Source organism: Tenrec ecaudatus, chromosome 10 (genome assembly GCF_050624435.1).
Source record: "Tenrec ecaudatus isolate mTenEca1 chromosome 10, mTenEca1.hap1, whole genome shotgun sequence".
NCBI lineage: Eukaryota > Metazoa > Chordata > Mammalia > Afrosoricida > Tenrecidae > Tenrec > Tenrec ecaudatus.
Window position 1 is genome coordinate 20,679,127 of NC_134539.1, and position 20,577 is coordinate 20,699,703.

Sequence of the window (20,577 nt, forward strand, 5' to 3'; positions counted from 1 at the left end):
CATCTGAAGATGTGGCTTTGAAGCCTCTCTTTGTTACTTGGGTTCCTTGAGCCTCGGAGTCCTTCCCTGTGAAGTAGGAATAACAGTACCTGTCTCATGATGTGGTTATGAAATAGAATAGCATGCTCTAGGAAGCTACACAGTGCCCAACCTACCTCTCCTCTGAAGGTTTCAGTGCCCGATTTCTACCCTGGAGCCCGCTTCTCTGTGTCACGGGGAAACCAGTGCTAGCTAGCAGTGGTGAGTGTGCGGAGTCGAATGCTTATTCTCGGGGAGAAGTTTGACAGAAAGCTCGCCGTCAGACAGCCTGGGATCTTTTCTTTTTCTTAACGAGGAAACATTTTTCTGCCATGTTTGTCCCCCCTCCCCCTAGGTTCTCGCCTATACTGTTAGCTGTGTGTGCGCATCAGCATTCGGTGCTGGGATTGTGGAGGCTGCAGAGGCGGAAGATATTATGAACCAACTCCGGCTGTTAGTAGAGAACAATCAGCAGGTTGGAGTGCGCTCTGTGATCATTTTTCTCTGTGGGTCTTAGGTGGCTGATAAGTCCTGATTTTGACTTATTCCGAATTAGACTGGCATAGGCTATTTTGGGGTCCCAGGTAAGGAACCTGCAACTCTTCTCTGACAGCTATAGTCAACAGTCACAAATGTCGTTTTCTCTCCTCACACCTTAACTCCTCTGTAGGCCTTCCTTCTCGTTCCCTGAGAGGGTTGAAAAGCTGTTTACTTTCTTCGACCATTGCTCTATGTTCATAAAATCTTAAACACCTGAGCAGGGAATCTGAGAGTTATGTAAGGCTGACAGCTTGACAGACAGAAGTTTGGCAAGCAGTGAATGGTTGTGAGAATCTGATAAGCTCAGCCAATTCCCGGCAGAGAATCTCTGCTCGGGACTGAAAATAGAGGAAAATTTCAATACTCTAAATTAAAGCCAACATCCTGACATTGTTTCCACTGATTATAGTAGCTACAATCTTCTCCTCTTTGGGTTTCTTTATTACCTTTTGCAAAGTCTTAATATCAGCCACAGTGGGTTAATCCAGGATTCACCCTTTTCAAGCATCTAATGGTACTGTTCGTTTTTAACATGGTTATGTGCCCATTCACTTACATTCAGAATAAGTTTTGCGACACAAAACTGTAGAAGTTTCCACATGCTGTGTGCATTCTGGGAAGTTTTCTCCTGGCGGGGGATGGGGGGAGAGTTGACTGGTCTTGTGTGGCCTCAGTACCTTGGTATTTCCAGCCAAACCCCTTTGGAGAATTTGACTTGTTTGAGCTAAGTTGCTTAAATCCAAAGTATTACCATCCTAAAATAAATCACTCAAGGAAGGCGAACTCCTTGCAATTAGACTGTAGTTTCTGTTGCAAACCAAAGCGTAGATAAAGAAATATCTGCAAATCACTGGTTGTCAGATGGCAAAAGAACCTGTCCGGAGGAAAGAGAGTCCCTAGACGTGCTTGTGTTGCTGTAGGTAAACATTCCTAACCTGGATTATTTTCTTTCTCTCTCTCTCTCTCTTCCTTACCCGCTTTTATTTACGTACCAGACATCAGGTTTTGCGCTGGCCTTAGGAAACATAGTCCATGGTCTGTCTGTCTCTGGACATGGAAAAGCGGAAGACTTGGGCAACAAGCTGCTTCCTGCCTGGATCAGACTTGCTCTCTCAGAGGTAGAGTCCCCTGCCTGCATGGCAGCTTCCATTTATGTAAAGGAACGAGAACTACGTATTGAACTATTTATAGGAGCAGCTAAGACAGGTTACTCAGTGATAAAATGGCATGCAATTCCAAGTGAAAGACACAGCTCACTGTCAACTGTACTGCACTTTTAATTCTTCGAAAGGGATGCATTCTGTCAACTTGGAAGTTTTGGGAAACTGGCTCTTTGATGAGTGTCCATTTTGAAACAACGTTGTGCTTTCTGTAAACCAAAACCAACAAATAGCCATGCATAAGGCAGCAGCCCGAATCTGTTGGCGTCTTCGTGTCTGCCAGTCTCTGGTTCGGTTGCACTGATTGTGGGCACCGCCGGGTTCGGCCTGTTTCTCTGTGGTGTGGATAAACTTTATAGATTCCAGACAGAGTGATTCTTAGCCATATTCTGATGCTTTGTTTTCAGGGCGCTCCCACGATGCTGTGCCTGGCAGCTCTTAATGGCATGGTGGCCTTGGTTGGCTCTGAAGGGGATGTCATACAGGTAAAAATAGATAGATCGGTTGATAGATAGATAGATGAGAGAGAGAGATGCTATCTATTGAAGGAAAGAAATCTAAATGTATCAATAGCCAAAGCTGAAGGGAAATACCCACTAAGTACAGAAGAACATATGGTCATAGTAATGATCATACAGGATTTTTCTATGCCTTTTTCTGTGTGTGTGTGTGGGAAAATAGCCTTGACCAGGAGTAATTCTTTCTATAGAGACTTGCTTCGTGTTTAAATTGGTTTGTAAGGATTAAGCCTGGTCCGTTCATATACTTTCCCCCAAGTTTCCTGCCCAAGAAACAGTGATTGAATGATAAGAAATATCTACAGCCCCTCATAGGGCACTCCATTTTGTGTCTCTGATGTATAAATTCCTGCTTACGTAATTGGCCATTTACCTAAAAATAACTTCCGCGGATAAATGCACGTGTATGTTACCAATCATTCAAAGAAGTGTCTTAGGCTTAGCTGATCCAGGAAAAGCTGTCCAGTGTCTGCTCCCAGGCCTGCGCTGCTGAACTGGTCCACAGGAGTCACGAGAAGTTAAAGTGTGGGCCTCTCCCCACGGAGCTCACAGTCAGACATGAGAGCACTGTGGCGAATTGTGCTCTCGCTTAAAGGGCGGTAGCTCTTGCCCTGGGAATAGCAGCCTTGATGTATTTGTTCTGGTCGGGCCCGTGGGGCTCGATGTGTCTCTTTATTCTTTCAGCTGAGGTCAGAAGCCATCCAGACCTCTCAGTTTCAAGGCCGACTTAATGAAGTTGTCAGGACCTTAACTCAGGTGAGAGGAGGAAGTTAAAACCCTTGGATGAGAATAAAGTGTACACACACACACACATACCAGCTATGTTTTGTTTGGTTTCTGTGTAACACACATGGACTTTGCCTGCAACGGGAGCACTTCTGTTGTGACGACTCGCTCACAGGGCTGCAGGAGTGCATACGTGGGTCCCGTGCGCTGGCAGGCAGCTGGCAGGCATGCACTGCCTCTGGCGGGAGAGCGAGAGCTGGCGTGTTGCAGTTCCAGCGGCCGTTGGCCTCCCCTTAGAAATGAAAACCTGATCCTGCAAGGAGTGCCAGGCCCTTGGCACAAGGCAAAATGGAAGGCAATCAGAGGGCAGGGCAGATATCCTGGCAGAGTGGCCACGAGGCCCTGGACAGATGGTACCACTGAGAGTGGCGGGGTCAGTCACTGTTGTAGTTAACTCTGGAGTCAGCCATAAGCACACCGCCTGCTCAGTGACAGTTCTGACTTCAAAGGAGGCCCATACTTGCTGGGGGGGAAAATGAATGTAGAGATGGCGAGAAGTTTTAAAATATGACTGTTATCCCACGTCATAGAAACCCCATTACCCTTCAGCCATGGCCTTTTTACACATTGCTGCCTTCTTTGCGGTGGTTGGTATCCACATCGCCTGTGTGAGACATGTTTCCCCTTCTTTCAGTTAGCAGCCTTGTTTTCATGCCTAGGAAACTCTTACCACATAAAGGAGTTTCAGTAATTCATACTTTTAAAAGTAAACATGAATCTCTGAATAAAAGAAATTATCTTCTGCTTCGATAAATATGAATATTCTTTTTTAAAAAGAATTCTACTGAAATGTAAGGTGCTTGGGAGAAATGGCTGTAATGGGAAATATTACTGGGAGCATCGTAGTAGGGATGATGACGTGGTAGTGGTAAAACACTGGGACTGTTGAGTCAATTCTCACCCAACAGAGTAAAACGCCCCATATGATTCCTAAGGCTTTAATCTTTTGGGGAGCCAACTGCTATCGCTTTCTCCCAAGAGGTGACTGGTGGGTTCAAGCTACCAACCTTTTAGTTGATAGCGGTGTGCTTAACCACCAAACCCCTCAAAGTGATCATAGAGCTTTCTTATTTAAGTAGACTGCACAATGGTATCTCCTATTTTTATTGGCAATCTAGTTGTGACTGTCACCACTATTCTATTCTGATTTTCACTTACCATTTCCTGAACATTCCCTGAGACCAGCTTGACTCACGGAGACCCACTACCTTTGGCCACGATTGTTCATTGTTTCATTTGCTCAGCAAACATTTACTGAACACCTGTTATGTCCCAGGTGAAGTATACTAGACATAGAAGTACCAGTACTTCTCCTTATCAACCAGGCCACCACTTCCTAAAAGATGCATGACTTGTTGGGAGTAGCCTTTTATAGAAGGCATCGAAAGGGGGACATGAATCTCGGCCCATCAAGGAACTGTTGCGTTTTTATCCATAGGTTATCAGTGTGTCTGGGATGATTGGTCTACAGTCAAATGCAATCTGGCTTCTAGGACATCTTCATCTCTCTACTTTGTCTTCAAATCAAAGTAGAACCTCTGGTAAGATCCAAGCCCCAAAAGGCTAGCCCTGGAAGGAGGAGGGGTTGTTGCTACAGTACTGTGCACTTTGTGGTGAGCACACATCTCCATGACAACCGCCCGTGCTAGGTACCATCCCTGTTGCACATTAGAAGCACACAGAGTGTGGAGAGGCTTGGTCACTTCACCAGGCTCTGGTGAACCTGCAGTTTGAACTCAATTCTGCAGCTCTTGTCAATCTCCCTCTCTGCCTCCCTTAGCAATCAGTTCGGACATACAGTCTAACCTCAAGGTCTCACGAATGAAGACCGTGCAGCCCAGAAAGATGACATGACTTACATATAGTTAGTGTAGTAAAGATCCCAGGAGCCAGTTTCTCAAAGCTTGGGGCAGAGTTCGTTTGATTTTGTTAACTATAATGGTGGTTGGTAGAACATTCATGGCCCATTACAAGTCTCTTCAAATATGGCCATACTTTTTATGACCCGGCTTCAGAAAAAATAATGGGATAAGTGCATTTAAAGATGCGTACCCCCATGGCCTTGCAGTTGAATTCTGGGTCTTGATATAACACGGTTTTTCTTTCTCTCCGGCTCTTTGATAAAAGCAATAAAAATATTGTAGTTCCCACATGCTTAATTTACATTTTCACTTGGAAGTTTAGTGGAGGAGCCATCCATGTTAATACACTGAGAGTTACATCTGTTCCTTGCTCTTTGTAGACTTTTGACCTATTGGCTATCTTGGACCCAGGCCAGACAGGCTTAGGTACCAGAGACTTCTCATTAAAACTGAGTCTCACATAGCCACTGGCAAGCTAAGGACAGCATCTGGGTGAAGGGGGATTACTGTAATTATTGTTTCAATCACTCCATGGCCATAGAAACTGGACTTGGTCTTATGCATTTCCAAACACAACGAACTAGAAGCTGTAGCATTAAAGATGGGGGAAAAAGAGAGAGAGAGATACAAACCAACCAACCCTTGGTCATGTCAGTGCTGAGGGGCAAGGCTCTCATGAGACCTGTTAAGATACCGCATTTATGTCAGGCCTTTGTTCTTTCATGTGGGTTTCCAGTGCTATGTTTTGGGATACACCGTCTGGCCCAAGTGTTCCTCAAATCAGGTTGGAGTCGATCATTTTACACCCAAGCTCTTCTGAGGAAAATGATTATGTGTCTGGAAAAGTACAGCTACTTGTACCTAGTGGAATTTTCCAATTGAGCCATTTATTGCAGTAGAAACCATCTCATGAAACAATTATGGGGGACCAGGAGGAAAAGAATTTAGGAGACTCCCAGGACTTAGCTAGCATAAATGTCACTGCTTCCCCGTTCCAGGTCAGCAACCACACCTGGTTATGTGCACATGTTGGTCACTCAGAGGTCTCTACCTTATGAAGCGAGAGCCGGGCCACCGTTAACACTGGTTGTTGAATTTTCATGGTTCATATGTCTGATTCAGCATGGCCTGAAGTGACCCCTGGAATGGTATCTCAGTGCAAAAGGCCAGCAGACTCCTGATGAGGTCACTGGATCGGAGCTCGCTGATGTGACAACATGGAAGAAATTTTTAACTACGGCAATAAAGTTTTTAGCCTCTGTGATTTGTCAGCCTTGGCGAGGTTGGCCACCGGTTTTTATTTGCTTTCAGAGTCTAAGTGATTATAGTACTTCCAGGCCAGTCACTTAGTCTGATAGAATTAGCTGCAGCCAGAGTATTGTGTCGAGATTAATAGCATAAACATCTCCGCTTTGTCTCTGGGTTGATATGGCAGCATGAGATCATTATCTTTCCTTCATTAGCCCCACCAAGTTCACTGGTTAATTTGATCGTCTTCTGTCTCCACAGTTCCGACTGACTACAGCTATTTGCCTGAAAGCAGTTTTATTAGAGCGGCCATTGGCTTCTTCATTGCAGGAGGGAAAAAAGGCAAGTGAGCACATTTCTCAACGCTCATCAGTCTTTGCATATGCCAAGTGCCTTTGTGTGTCCTTCGCATTGCCTCCGTAGCACCAAGGAGTGCACATCTGACGGGGTGAATATCTTCCCTTGCTGTTCAAGCTCGCGCGTCTTTGCAAATCAGTGACCAGGACGCTACGGGGAAGAGGTGGCACATAACCAGGACTATTTTGTAGTGACTTGTAAGTCACTGTGCCTGAGCTTGGGTAGCTTTCTGGGAACTGTAACCATCCATTTGGCCATTGCAAATGCCCAAGAGCACATTGCTTTGCTTTGCTTTTTTTTTTTACATTTTATTAGGGGCTCATACAACTCTTATCACTATCCATATATATACATACATCAATTGTATAAAGCACATCTGTACATTCTTTGCCCTAATCATTTTCAAAGCATTTGCTCTCCACTTAAGCCCCACATTGCTTTTCTTATCAGTTTCAGCTGTGTGTGACCACACACACACACACACACACACACACACACACAGACACACTCACAAACTCAGTCTACCCCACACACACACCCCACCCAGTCACACTGGGGGTCGTTTGCATCCTAGGACTTGTCTGGAAGTGGGTGTTCTCCCAGCATCTTGCTCGAAAGAGCACTTGGTGTTTCTGGAATCACCAAGCCCAGGGCCTTCTTTGAGCCTGTGTTCGTCTCTGTGAGCATCTGTCTCATCATGATTCTGTATTACTGCTACCCACATTAGAACCCAACTTGAAGACAGGGATTAAGTGCCCTTTGTTTTGAACTGCAGCCAGGATGTCGCCATGTAATGATTGAGTGGGTGCTTTAATGATGCACAAATACAGGGCTATTAAGGTAAACATGGGTCAGAATTGCCGCGGCTCGGGAACCAGTTTCATGGATGTAATGTCCTCTCATTAGATGTTTGCTAGTTTTGCCCTTCCTTGGGATGGTCAGTCTGGGTAGAGCTAGAGTCTGTATGACAGCCAGACCATTCAGATCTTAAAAGATAGAAGCTAAAGAAAATTAAAAAACCCCAACTAGAAGTAATCCAGAGAAACCAAGTTGGACTAATGAAGGTTAAGTAAGAATACAGTCTGACGTCGGAGGGAAGGTTGAAGGTCACATTGTCCGAATCTCATGATAAAGCCAATAGCGCTTCCAGGTTATTAACCCCTTTGATAGCCTAGAAACAAAGCCCCTGGAATTCTAGAAACGGGCTGTTATCCTGGAGTCATCGGTTGGCATCATTTACTTTTACATAGCCCAAGTAATAATTAATAGATGGTTATGCTCATTGTTGTGCATTACATATGCATCTGTTAAGTGTATATAAGTCTGTTATATGTAATGTGTAGTCAGTTAATTATAATAAAGTAGGACTGCCCCACAGGATTTCTAAAGCTATACATCTTTCTGGAAGTGAAGTGCCTGCCCATCTTTCTCCCACGGAGTGGCTAAGGGCCTTTCAGTTCGCAGGAGAGTGCTTAACCATTGCTTCACCAAGGGTCATTTAATTGCTTGTATTACCATAAATTAAATCTGTGGACAATAGATATAACAGAGATGGTCATTCATAACAACATAAATTCTTATTAAAGGAGCATCTAAAATGCCCCTGGCCAAAACACATCTGGGAACAATTTGTTTTTTTCTGTTATGGAAATGTTATGCAACACTATGTTACAGAAATTTTAAATGATGATAGTGTGAGAGATTTCTTGGCGAAAGGAGGTAAACATTCTTAGGTCAAATGACTGATCCATTCGTCTTATTTTCTGGTGAATAACATAGCATTTGATCCTATTGGCTCCCAGATTGGTATTGGCTTGGCAGAAAGGAATTTTCTCCAAGTCCAGTGGGAAGAATCCTGGCTAAAGAGACCATTTTTCTAAGCTCACCATCACGGCACAACAGGGAATGTTCCGCTCCGAGGCTGAAAAATCAGGTGGACCTGGAATCGGTGATGTTATGTCCAGTTTTGCCAGGAGATCTTTTCCAGCAGATGAATGAAGTGTTTTTAAAGTGCCATATTACCAATCGGATTTTTGGCGTTTTCAGGTTGTGGGAGAGGGCTGCCTTCTTGTCAGGTTTGCTGGCTAGATTGCGAAGAAAATCTATTCAGCCTCACACATTACTACTGGTGACCCCAGAGGAGTGGGGGCCGTGGGAGGCTGACCTCAGCCTCGGAAGCCCATTTACAAAAACAAAACCAGCCCCTGCTCTATGGTGCTAAATGGGATGGCCAAGTGCGGAGGTGTGCATGCAAACGAGGGTTTTCTTCTGCAAGACACCCAGCTCATTTGAATTTTAATAACTGCCTCTGAAGCAGCTTTTGGGTTTAAATGTCTGGGTGTCACTCACCACAGCCTAGCCAGGCTGCTGAGAGGAAGGATGACAGCTCTGGTGAGCTCTCTTGAGGAAAAAACGGAGTTTGAGAATAAAAATCCTTCCTGGCACAGGCAGAGGAGAGAAAGCTTGAGAGAAGACACAGCTTCACTGCCACCGTTTGCGAAGTTCAGTTTTAATAACTCACAGCCGGGGCGGGGGTGGGGTGGGCAATGCTATGGTTTATCTGTGGGCTGCGCCAATGCCAGGTTGAGATTGGCCATGACTAGCCCGTCAAACTTGAAGCAGTGAGTACACTGGTCAGTTTATTAATGCCCAAGACTTTTCACGTTCGCGCACGTATGATAGGGCATCAAAGATGTTCACAGCACCCGCCCTTCATCTATGCCTACACTTCTCAACCACACCAGCTGTATTAAATTCCTTCCCATTTTTAAAGACTTCACTTGTTGATTTTACCATTCCACATTAACATTCTCTTTTCTGTTGTAATTGCCCCGATCTGCTCATATCACTGTGCTATGCCCGTCGTTTTGTCATGTACACATTCACATCCTCCTTATCTACCCCTATGGGAAGGAAGCCCTGGTCATGCTAGACTTAAAGCCTTTGCTTACGATCCAACTTCTCCTACCACGGAATCGTTTTCTCCCCACAAGACTGTCTAATTTTTCTTTCTTTCTTTTCCACTTAAAATTCCTTTCGTTTCTCAACTTTGTGTTTTCTTGCCTTGATCATTTTCAGATGTAATGGAAGTTTCATCCACCTCTTTTATGAAGCACTTTAAAAATAATAATTTCTTTTCTGGGGTTCAAGTTAGGCGTTAGTACATAATAGGATTATTTTTGCTGTCACTCTTTTGCTGGGGTACATGGCTAATACTTGCTAAGCTCTATTAGCCTTCAAGATTCAAGTAAGAAGTATTATGTGAGGAAAGGATATTGAAGTTCATGTAATGAAGCCTATTGTGAATGATGCTGCCTTATTGACGTGAATTCTTTGGGCCTTGGTCTGGGCAAGTATGGGTCTTGTGCATAAAATATAAGTCGACCTGTTTGCAGTGAGTCACGGTTAGGCTGTTGGCATCAGAGATAATTTTTGAGAATGAATCTAGTCTAAGGAACAGAATAGTGAATTATGAGGCTAAAATAGATCACATATGAAAGCTTGAGAGGCTACAAAGAATTCCTTTATATCTTTTTTAAGTAACAAATTTCATGGTAAATTATGTTGGAGCTTTAAATTTCAGATCCATTACCTTTTAATTCCAGTTTTTCACAAACATTTTGAAGGTCTCTCATGTGAGGATGTCATCCCATATTCTGAAGAAATTATAAAGTTGTTACCTAAGACTTGTAGTTCTTGAAATACTTTAACTTTAAAATGATTCGAAATGAATACACATGAGAACACTAAATTCACAAATAGCAAAGAGGAGAGGACAAGGATAAAACGCCATGCCACCATGTAGAGATAGATACACCAATACATGTCCTAGATGTGTGGGTGTTTTCTATAGAATCATAAACAGTACATTATTTTGCTGCTGATTTTAAAAAGAAACAACTAGCAACACTTTATGTAAATGGAATTTAGCTATAGAAATACGACCCTTCCCCAGAATGAGCTTTAAGAGCGAAGAAATGTCATGAGGGCCCTGTTTGACCTATTCGGGCTACAAAGGGGAGGAGAATACAGAGGATGAGTCTTCTGAGGCAGAGGTCAGCCATGCCTGCCCCCTTCAACCTCCTGCACTCAGTTCTGATCCCAGCAGTCTCATGGGTACTTCCTTCTCTGCTGGGCTCCCTGATCCATTGCAGTGGGCACCCAGAACTCACAGACGATACTCACCCTCATGGGGCTTAGTAGAGCAGCTGCCAAGTTATAAATGTTAATATCTTTATGCGTGTAGCTCTCTCTTCTGCTTAGAGCTTTCCTTAGAATACGTCCTCGTGGTGTATTACGCAGGAGCTTGAGGATTTCACTGACTCTAGGGATGGCATGACGTCATTGCTCTCCACAGGGTTGTGCCAATTCTCAGTACCTTAGCCCATTTGACTGTCCAGAGCAGTAAGCATAGAGGTTAAAAGCTGGGGAATCAGACTACTTGAGCTCACCGCTTGTTGGCTAGATGGCTTCAGGCAAGCTGTTTACGCTTCTAATTTAAGCCACAATAGGCTTAACCTCGATTGTTTCTGTGAAGTAGAGAAAATAATTGGATCTTCCTTATTGAGTTTTTATAAGGACTATGAGTCATGCTCTGGGTCAGTACTTAGAAAACAAAATAAAGACTAAACCCCTCCTCATGTACCCTATGTACACCTATGTACACCTATGTACATACCCTATGTAAAACTCGGTCCTGTGCCGGTTTCATGGTTATTCCTGTTTGAGCCCATTGTTACAACCCCTGTGTCAGTCTAACCTGTTGAAGGTCTTCCTCTTTTATCAAGCGAGAAGTCCTAGTAAAGGGACAAGGACATGTCCAAAGTACTTGAGATGAAGTCTTTTTTTTTTTTAAACAATTTATTGGGGCTCATACAATTCTTTTCACAGTTTATACATATACATACATCAATTGTATAAAGCACATCTGTACAGTCTTTGCCCTAATCATTTTTTTCTCTTTTCTTCTTTTACATTTTATTAGGGACTCATACAACTGTTACCACAATCCATACATATACATACATCAATTGTATAAAGCACATCCATACATTCCCTGCCCCAATCATTCTCAAGGCATTTGCTCTCCACTTAAGCCCCTTGCATCAGCTCCTCTTTTTTTTTTCCCCCCTCCCTCCCCATTCCCCCCTCCCTCATATGCCCTTGGTAATTTATACATTGTTATTTTGTCATATCTTGCCCTATCCGGAGTCTCCCTTCCCCCCTTCTCTGCTGTCCCTCTCCCAAGGAAGAGGTCACATGTGGATCCTTGTAATCAGTTCCCCCTTTCCAACCCACTCACCCTCCACTCTCCCAGCATCGTCCCTCACGCCCTTGGTCCTGAAGGTATCATCCACCCTGGATTCCCTGTACCTCCAGCCCTCATATGTACCAGTATACAGCCTCTGTCCTATCCAGCCCTGCAAGCTAGAATTCGGATCATGGTAGTTGCGGGGAGGTAGCATCCAGGATCTGGGAGAAAGCTGTGTTCTTCATCGGTACTACCTCACACCCTAATTAACCCATCTCCTCTCCTAAACGCCTCTATGAGGGGTTCTCCATTGGCCGACACTTGGGCCTTGGGTCTCCACTCTGCACTTCCCCCTTCATTTAATATGATATATATACATATATACACATACATACACACACTTATATCTTTTTTTTTTTTTTTTGCATGATGCCTTATACCTAGTCCCTTGGGCACCTCGTGATCGCACTGGCCGGTGTGCTTCTTCCATGTGGGCTTATTTGCTTCTGAGCTAGATGGCCGCTTATTCACCTTCAAGCCTTTAAGACCCCAGACGCTATCTCTTTTGATAGCCGGGCACCATCAGCTTTCTTCACCACATTTGCTTATGCACCCATTTGTCTTCAGCGATCCTATCATGGAGGTGTGCAGTCAATGATATGATTTTTTGTTCTTTGATGCCTGGTAACTGATCCCTTTGGGACCACTCGATCACACAGGCTGGTGTGTTCTTCCATGTGGACTTTGTTGCTTCTGAGCTAGATGGCCGCTTGTTTATCTTCAAGCCTTTAAGACCCCAGTCACTAACTCTTTTGATAGCCGGGCACCATCAGCCTTCTTCACCACATTTACTTGTTCACCCACTTTGACTCCAGCCGTTGTGTCGGGAGAGTGAGCATCATAGAGTTCCAATTTAATAAAAGGAGGTATTCATGCATTGAGGGAGTGTTTGAGTAGAGGCCCAAGGTCCTTCCGCCACCTTAATACTTGACCTATAAATATAGACACATAGATCTATTTCCCCATCCTCCTATATATATTTGCATGTACATGTCTTTGTCTAGACCTCCATGAATGCCCTTTGACTCCTAGCTCTTTCCTCCATCTCCCTTGACTTTCCTCCTGCCCTACTACCATGCTTCATCGCCACCTGGGCTAGAGTATACCTCTTCTCTAAGCACCCTTACCCTTGATCATTTCCCACCAGGCCAGCCACTCCCCCTTCTCTACCATTTGGGGTCCCATGTTTTTCCCTTGTCCCTGGGTTTGTTAACACCACTTCCTTACCCCCCTACCCCCCACCCCAAGTCTCCCCGGAACTGTCGGTCCCGTTGTTTTTCCTCCAGATAGTTCATCCAGCCTGTCCTATTCAGACAGACCTGTGGAGTCACTAACATGCACAAAAACTAGACAGAGGAAAACAAAGCAACAGTATACAACCAGACAACAAAACAACAAAAACAAACCACTGACAAAGAACAGAACAAAACGTTTACAAGAGAAAAGCTTGTAGTTAGTTCAGGGATCGTTTGCTGGCCCTTAGGAGCGTTTTCCAGTCCACTCTGTTGGGGCACCACGCCCTGGCCCCAAAGTCCACTTTCAGCATTCCCTGGGGACCTTGCCACTCCATTCCCTTGCTGTTCCGCTGCACTCCCCCAGTGATTTGCCTCGGTGAGATGAAGTCTTATCATCCTGACATCTAAGGAGCATTCTTGCTGATTTGTTCGTGCTCCGGGTAGGAGCCCTGGTGGCACAGTGTTTACGAACTGGGCTGTGATCCACGTGGTTGGCACTTTAAACCCACCAAGAGCTCCATGGGAGAAAGACTGGACTTTCTAATTCCATCAACTGTTACCGTCTCGGAAACCCACAGTGGGTAGGGATGAGTCAGCATCGACTCAATGGCAGTGAGTTTGGTTTGCAGTTCAGGTATGCACAGTGTCATCTTATGTTCTTCGCCAACACCGTACTCCAAAGACATCGCCCCTCCGTCAGTCTTCCTGTTCCTTGCCCAGCTCTCATATGCATAAGACATTTGAAAACACTAAGGCTTTTGGGTCCAGTGCATTATTATTCAAAGTGGCATTATTACATTTTAAGTTCTGCATATATGTAATTATTTATAGTTCTTTGTTTGAAATCTGTCTTTCTTATTCGTCTGTGTTTCCTCAAGGAAAAACCACTTTATCCTAAATGCTTAGACTACTTGCATGTAATAGTTTTCAAATATATGTTGAAATATGTTTCCTCGCTAATCATATATTTTTAGAAAACTAAACACAAACCCACTGCCATTGAGTTGACTCTGACTTACAAAGGCCCTATGGGACAGAGAATACCTGTTCCTTTAGGTTTCTGAGATTCATAAATCTTTACTGAAACATGCAGGCTGGTGTGCTTCTTCCATGTGGGCTTTGTTGCATCTCAGCTAGATGGCCGCTTGTTCACCTTCAAGCCTTTAAGACCCCAGATACTATATCTTTTGATGGCCGGGCTCCATTAACTTTCTTCACCACATTTGCTTATGCACCCACTTTTCTTCAGTGATTTTGTTGGGAAGGTGAGCATCATGAAATGCCAGTTTAATAGAACAAAGTGTTTTGCATTGAGGGAGTACTTGAGTAGAGGCCCGATGTCCATCTGCTTTCTTCATACTAAACCTATAAGTATATGTACACAGATATATTTCCCCATCATCATATATAGATATATTTATATATGTACATGCCTGTATTTAGACCTCTATAAATGTCTTTGCCTCCTAGTTCTTTCCTCTATTTCCTTTTACTTTCCTCTTTTCCTACTACCATGTTCAGCCTTCATTTGGGTTTCAAGTAATTCCTCTCAGTTACATTGCCCTTGATGAAGCTCTATCAGCCCTCCTACACCCTCTTTGCCGTCGATTTTGGGTCACTTGTTTTTCCTTTGTCCCTGGATTTGTTAATGCCCACTTTCTTCCTGCCCCTTCCTCCTCTCCCATTTCCCCCCCGCCAACTGTTGGTCCCTATGTTTTCTCTTCTGGATTATTTCTCCCACCTATCTTATCTAGATAGACATGCAGAGATTATAATAAACACACAAAAACAAGACAGAGAAAAACAAAGCAACAAAATAAAACAAAATGACAACAACAAAAACAGAAAAGCCTATAAATAATTCCAGGTCTGTTTGTTGACCTTTGTGAGTGTTTTCCCATCGAGTGCCATGCCCTGGCCCCAAAGTCTATTTTGGGTATTCCCTGGAGACTTCATTGCTCTGCTCCCCTTGCTGTTGTGTTGCACACCCTTAGCATTTCACTTTGGTGTGGTGGGGTCAGATCGAGCACAATTCTCACACTGTCTCCAGCGTTGTCCCCGGTAGCTCTATGGGTCAGAGAGGGATGTAGTGTCTCGCAGTGGAGTCAGCCCTATGGTCCTCTCTGTGCATAGGCTGCTCTGAGCAGGAATATCATTCTCAGGGAATGGTGGGCCAGGGTGTGTTCCACTCTCTGTCCCTCCCCCTTCATTTGCTCCTCTGTGCTCTGATTAGAAATGTCTCTCTTCCTGAGCTGTAGCTTCGGTGCTGTCCTCTGAAGAGGCTGTCCACGTAGTTGGGATTGGGGCCGGGCTGGTTCCCTGCTTCATTGCCGGTATGTTGCATTCAGATCTTGGAGCACTAGGTTGAAGTCTGGTCCCTCTTTCCCTGTGGAGATATAAACAACACCCTCCTCTTGGAAGGGTTAGTGCCCTGGTCCCCCACTACCCATGTCCCCCCCCCCTTTTTAATTGGCTACCATATATATCCCTGGATTTGTTATGGCCCCTGCCATACTACCTGGACCTCACCCCAGGAATGTATGTATAGTGTAGCTTTTTCCCTTTGCCCCTTTTGCATTTTTAAGCTTACCTCAATGGACTCGTGTTTTACCTGCCCTTTTGGGTTTGGCTTACTTCGATTAGTATAATTTCCTCTAGTTCTTCCTATGTGGTGATGTGCTTCATCGGTTCATCACTGCTCCTTTGGGATGCATAGTACTCCATTGTATGTATGTACCACAGTTTTTTAATCCATTCATCTTTTCAGGGAAATTTGGGTTGTTTCCAACTCCTTGCAATTGTGAACTGTGCCACGATGAACATTGGAACACAGATATCTGGCTGTGGCTTGTTTCTTGCCTCTTCTGGGTATATGTCCAGTAGAGGGATTGCTGGGTTGTATGGTAGGTCAATTTCCATCTGTTTTACATATCACAAAATCAATTTACATAATGGTTGTACATACCTACAGGTCCACCAGCAGTGGACGAGAGAGTTCCTGTCTCATCACAGCCCCTCCAACACTTATTGTTTTCTGATTTTTTGAATTGGGAAAATTTTGAGGGAGTTAGGTGGTATCTCCTTGTTTTCATTTGCATTTCTCTTATGGCTAATGATTGGGAACATTTTCTCATATGTTTATTGGCCATTCAGATTTCTGCCTCTGTGAAACTTCTGTTCAGGTCCTTTGCCTACCTCTTCAGTGGGAAATTAGGTTTTTTTTTTCTTTTTGGAACCTATAAGAGTATGGTAGATTTTAGTAATAAGGCCTTTGTCTGATGTGTCATTGCTAAAGATGTTTTCCCAGTCCTCGGCCCTCTTAATTCTGTCTTGGCGAATTCTTTCGATGTATACAGGTGTTTTATCTTCAGTATTTCCCACTTGTCAATTTGTGAGTCATCTGTATTTGTGTCCTTCCCTATTTCTGATAGCCTATGTATTCCCTGCACCCGTGGTCTCGGGTGTGTCCCAGTTCCCTCATTGATGGCCCTAATAGTTTGGGGTTTTATCTTGAGGTCTGTGATCCACCTTGAGTTTATTCTTGTGCATGGAGTAAGATAAGGTTCTTGCTTCAATTTTCTGCAGTTAGATATCCATTTTTTTCCAGCACCACTTGTTGAAGAGGGCATCTACTTCCCTTCTGATATTTTTTGGGCCCTTATTAAAGATCAGTTGTCTGTATGCTGATGAATGTATTTCTGGGTTCACAATTCATTTCCATTGGTCCGAGTATCTGTCATTATACCATTATACCAATGCGGTTTTGACCACTGTGGCTGTATAAAATGTGCTAAAATCAGGTAAATCAAGCCTTCCCACTCTGTCCATCTTCTTGAGGAGTTCTCTGCAAATTCTGGGCTTCTTCCCTCTCCGTATGAAGTTGGTAATCAGTTTTTCCAATTCTTTGAAGAAAGATGATGGTATTTGTATCAGGATAGCATTAAACTTATATAGTGCATTGGGCAGAACTGATAGCTTTACTATATTGAGTCTTCCAATCCACAAGCATGGGATATTCTTGTATTTGTTGAAGTCACTCTTGGTTTCTTGTAATAGTGTTCTGTAGTTTTCCTCATACAGATCTTTTGATTTATTAGTCAGGAATATCCCTAGATACTTCAGTTTATGCTTAGGTACAAATTGGTACAAATTGTGCTTGGGTACAAATCAGAAAGGGTACCACCTTTTTTATATTCTCTTCTGTAGTTTTATCCAATGTGTATAGCAGTCCAATAGACTTCTGTTTGCTGATCTTGTATCCTGCCACTCTGCCATATTCCTCTATTGCTTCCAGTACTCCCCTTGTGGAGCTTTTGGGATTTTCCATATATAAAATCATATCATCTGCGATTTCACCTCTTCCCCAGGCAAATACTTTTGATATGTTTTCTTTCCCTTATGCTGTTAGCTAAGACCTCCAGTACAATGTTAAATACAAGTGGGGACATGAGACACCCTTGTCTGGTCCCCTTTTTCAGTGGGATTGTGTTCGTCTTCTCTCCATTGACTACCATGTTCGCTGTGGCTTTTTCATATGTAGCTTGTATTATATTGAGGGATTTTCCTTCCATTCCTATCTTCTTGAGTGTCTTAAACAGGAATTGGTGATGGATGGTTTCGAATGCTTTTCCCACATCTATCGATATTATCATGTGGTTCTTATAGCTTTTCATGTCAATGTGGGGAATAATACTAATGGACTTTCATATGTTGAACCATCCTTGCATCTGTGGTGTGAGTCCCACTACGCCATGGTGAATTGTTTGTTTTATATACTTTTGTATTCTGTTGGCCAGTAATTTTTTAAGGATTTTTGCATTGATGTTCATTAGGGATATTGGTCTACAGTTCTTGATTCTTGTGGGATCCTTGCCTGGTTTCAGTATCAGAGTCATACTGGCTTCACAGAAAGAGTTTGGGAGTTTGCTGTCTTTTTCTATGGTCTGGAAGAGTTTGTGTAGGATGGTCACTGGTGCAGTTCTCTGCCTCTTTCAGTAGGTTGGCAAAGTCTGTGAGTCTGCTATTGGTTTTTGTTATCTTGTCCCTAAGCTCTTGTATTTCCCTTTGGTGTATGGTCTCTATCTCTATCATTTTATCCTTTTTCTGTATTGTTTCCCTCATATCCTGTATGACTCCAAGCAGCATTCTGAAAATGTCCTTCTGTGGCAGATCAATGTCTACTTCTATGCTCATTGTTAGGTCCAGGACATCTTCCAACATTGCCTTTTCTTTCTCCAATTTTTTTGTTGAGGTTGTTGGGGGCAATTGCTTTTTGCGTTGCATTGTTTTAAAGAAGCCCGAACATTTTCTAGAGAGTCAAAGAGCACTGGACTCTCTCTGGGAGACTCTCTAGGAACGCTTCTTTGAACGGCCTGCAGCTAATTTCACTATGGAATTGGCCTGCCACTTTATCTTCCTGTGGCTTCACTCTTTCCCTAGCCACCCAGTATTTTGTTGTTTGGATGCCAAATTGGATAGTCCTCTCAGGGGATGCTGGTTGGGCTGTTGTGGATCTGCAAGGATGATGCTGCACTGGATGATTTTACAAGAAGTGTGGTGGTGTGGGCCACGGCAGCTTGGGGCTCCGCAGAGGGCATGCAGGGATGCCCACTGCAAAAGGAGTGCCCCAGAAAGCAGATGGGTGTGCCCACTTTGGTATAGAGCACTGCAGCTAGTGGACAGAATTGCCCTGGTCAGTTTCATCACTGCGGAGGTTGGGCCGAGGTTCCCACTGTAGCATGGACCACTGGAGAGTGTTGGTGGAGCTGTCGTAGGCCATGTGAGGCACTACAGCTGGCGGGAGTAAGTTCCCCGAGTCACATGTGACCACAGAGGATGGTAGGATATCCCCCAGAAAAAGGTGGGCGGGATTTCCCAAACTGGGTGTTTGCTGCAGAGGGTGGAGTTCCCCAAGCTGGGTGGAGTTCCCCAAGCTGGGTGGAGAGTAAGCATAATTTCCCTAGGCTAAGGGGAGTGGCCTGGAGGTCAGGAGTGGAGTGTGAGAGAACAGTTGAGAAGGAAAAAAAAAAAACAGCTTGCTGAGACTGTGGGGAAAAAGAGAAAAGAGAGAAACAAAAGTAACAATATAGCTGAGCCCCAAATGCCTGACTGTGGGGCTGGAGGGGTTTAAACCCTGCCCCAAGGCAGTGACAAGCTGTGGCTGTGTTGAGATAAAGCTCTTGGGCCGGCCAAAGGAGCCCATCTCTGGCCAAGACTGTGGCAGGGTTAGGGTTAAGCATTAGCCGGCTTCCGTAGTGGTAAACCAAAAGCCCACAGCTCCTCAAAACTTTGTGGATCTGTGCTTCTTTATCTTTATGAGATGCTCCTCCTGTGAGCCGACAGTGTGGAATTACCCTCTTAATGACTCTCCTTCCCTGATTTAGGTGGAGTTCCTGTGATATGCGTTATTCAGTGGTCATCTTACCGGAAATAGGTTTTCACTTTTATCACTTTATAGAGAACCAGCTCTTCGTTTAATTGGTTCTTCATTTTTCTAATCTGTCATTTATCTTTGATCTATTCTTTTTTTTCTCTGCTATCTTTGGCTTAGGTTCTCCTTTTCATTGTTTCCAGTTCCATGAGCTCTAAATCTAGTCTATTGATTTGAAATCTCTCTTTTGCTATATACAGCCATAAACATACCTCTCTGAACACTGCTTTTCCTCTGGCATAAATTTTGATATGTTGTATTTTTGTTCTCTTCCCTCTCAAACTATTTTCTAATTTTCCTTGCAATTTCTGTTTTGACTATTTAAGTGTTTGAACATATTTAAGACAGTTGACTCAAATTCTTTGTCTAGCAACCCCAATATATGTGCTTTCTCAGGGACAGTTTTTGTTATTTATTTGTGAATCAAGTATAATTCCTTGTTGCTTTGCATGTCTTCTTAATTTTCATTGTTATTGTTTGAATCTGGGCATCTTTAATAATATCACATAGTACAGTGAAACCTGGATTCTTCCTTATCCCAAGGGGAGTTTTGTTATGTTTGTTACAAACTGTGGGTGGTAGCTGTTGGTTTAGAGACTCTACCATCTTCATGAAGTCTTTATTCTTTGTCTTGTGTGGTCTCTAACGTCTCTATTCCTTCAGCTAGTGTTTTGATTTTTTTTTTAAGGTTTTGAATGCCCGGAACAGAACTTAAAAAGACTACTTTCACTTCATCTTTTTTTTTTTCAACAGATGCTGCAACTTAGTCCTCTGGTTCTGCTTTTGTATTTCCTAGAGCATTTTGTTTTGTTTCCCTTTTGCTTACACTCTGCCTTTCTGCCATTGCCTTTGTTTTCCCTTTTTAGTTGAGCCAGTCCTGCTACTTTCCCCCAGACCCTGCTTCTCTTTCCCCTGCTGCTGCTCCTGCTGCGCTCTTGCGCCCACTTGTGGTGCTGGCTTTGCGCCTCCTTCCAGCCTCTGCTGCTTTTCTCTGTGAAGAAAGCGTTTCTGCTTTTCCCATTTTTCTACGCTTCTCCTTTCCTGAAACTGCTTTTTCCTCTGACGTCACCTTCTCTTCCCCTTTTTTTCAACGTGTACTGATTCTTTTGCTT

General features: G+C 43.7%; 1 protein-coding gene across 4 annotated transcripts in view; it reads left to right on the forward strand.

The window, feature by feature from the left end:
* FOCAD (focadhesin) overlaps window positions 1–20,577 on the forward strand; it is a 288,437-nt gene that overhangs the window by 244,129 nt on the left and 23,731 nt on the right. For all 4 annotated transcript variants that reach the window (XM_075559987.1, XM_075559990.1, XM_075559989.1 and 1 more), the window contains 6 exons: window positions 374–493; window positions 1,554–1,676; window positions 2,126–2,203; window positions 2,921–2,992; window positions 4,461–4,563; window positions 6,394–6,474. In XM_075559987.1, coding sequence (XP_075416102.1) covers window positions 374–493; window positions 1,554–1,676; window positions 2,126–2,203; window positions 2,921–2,992; window positions 4,461–4,563; window positions 6,394–6,474 — 577 coding nt within the window. The remainder of the gene's footprint in view (window positions 1–373; window positions 494–1,553; window positions 1,677–2,125; window positions 2,204–2,920; window positions 2,993–4,460; window positions 4,564–6,393; window positions 6,475–20,577) is intronic.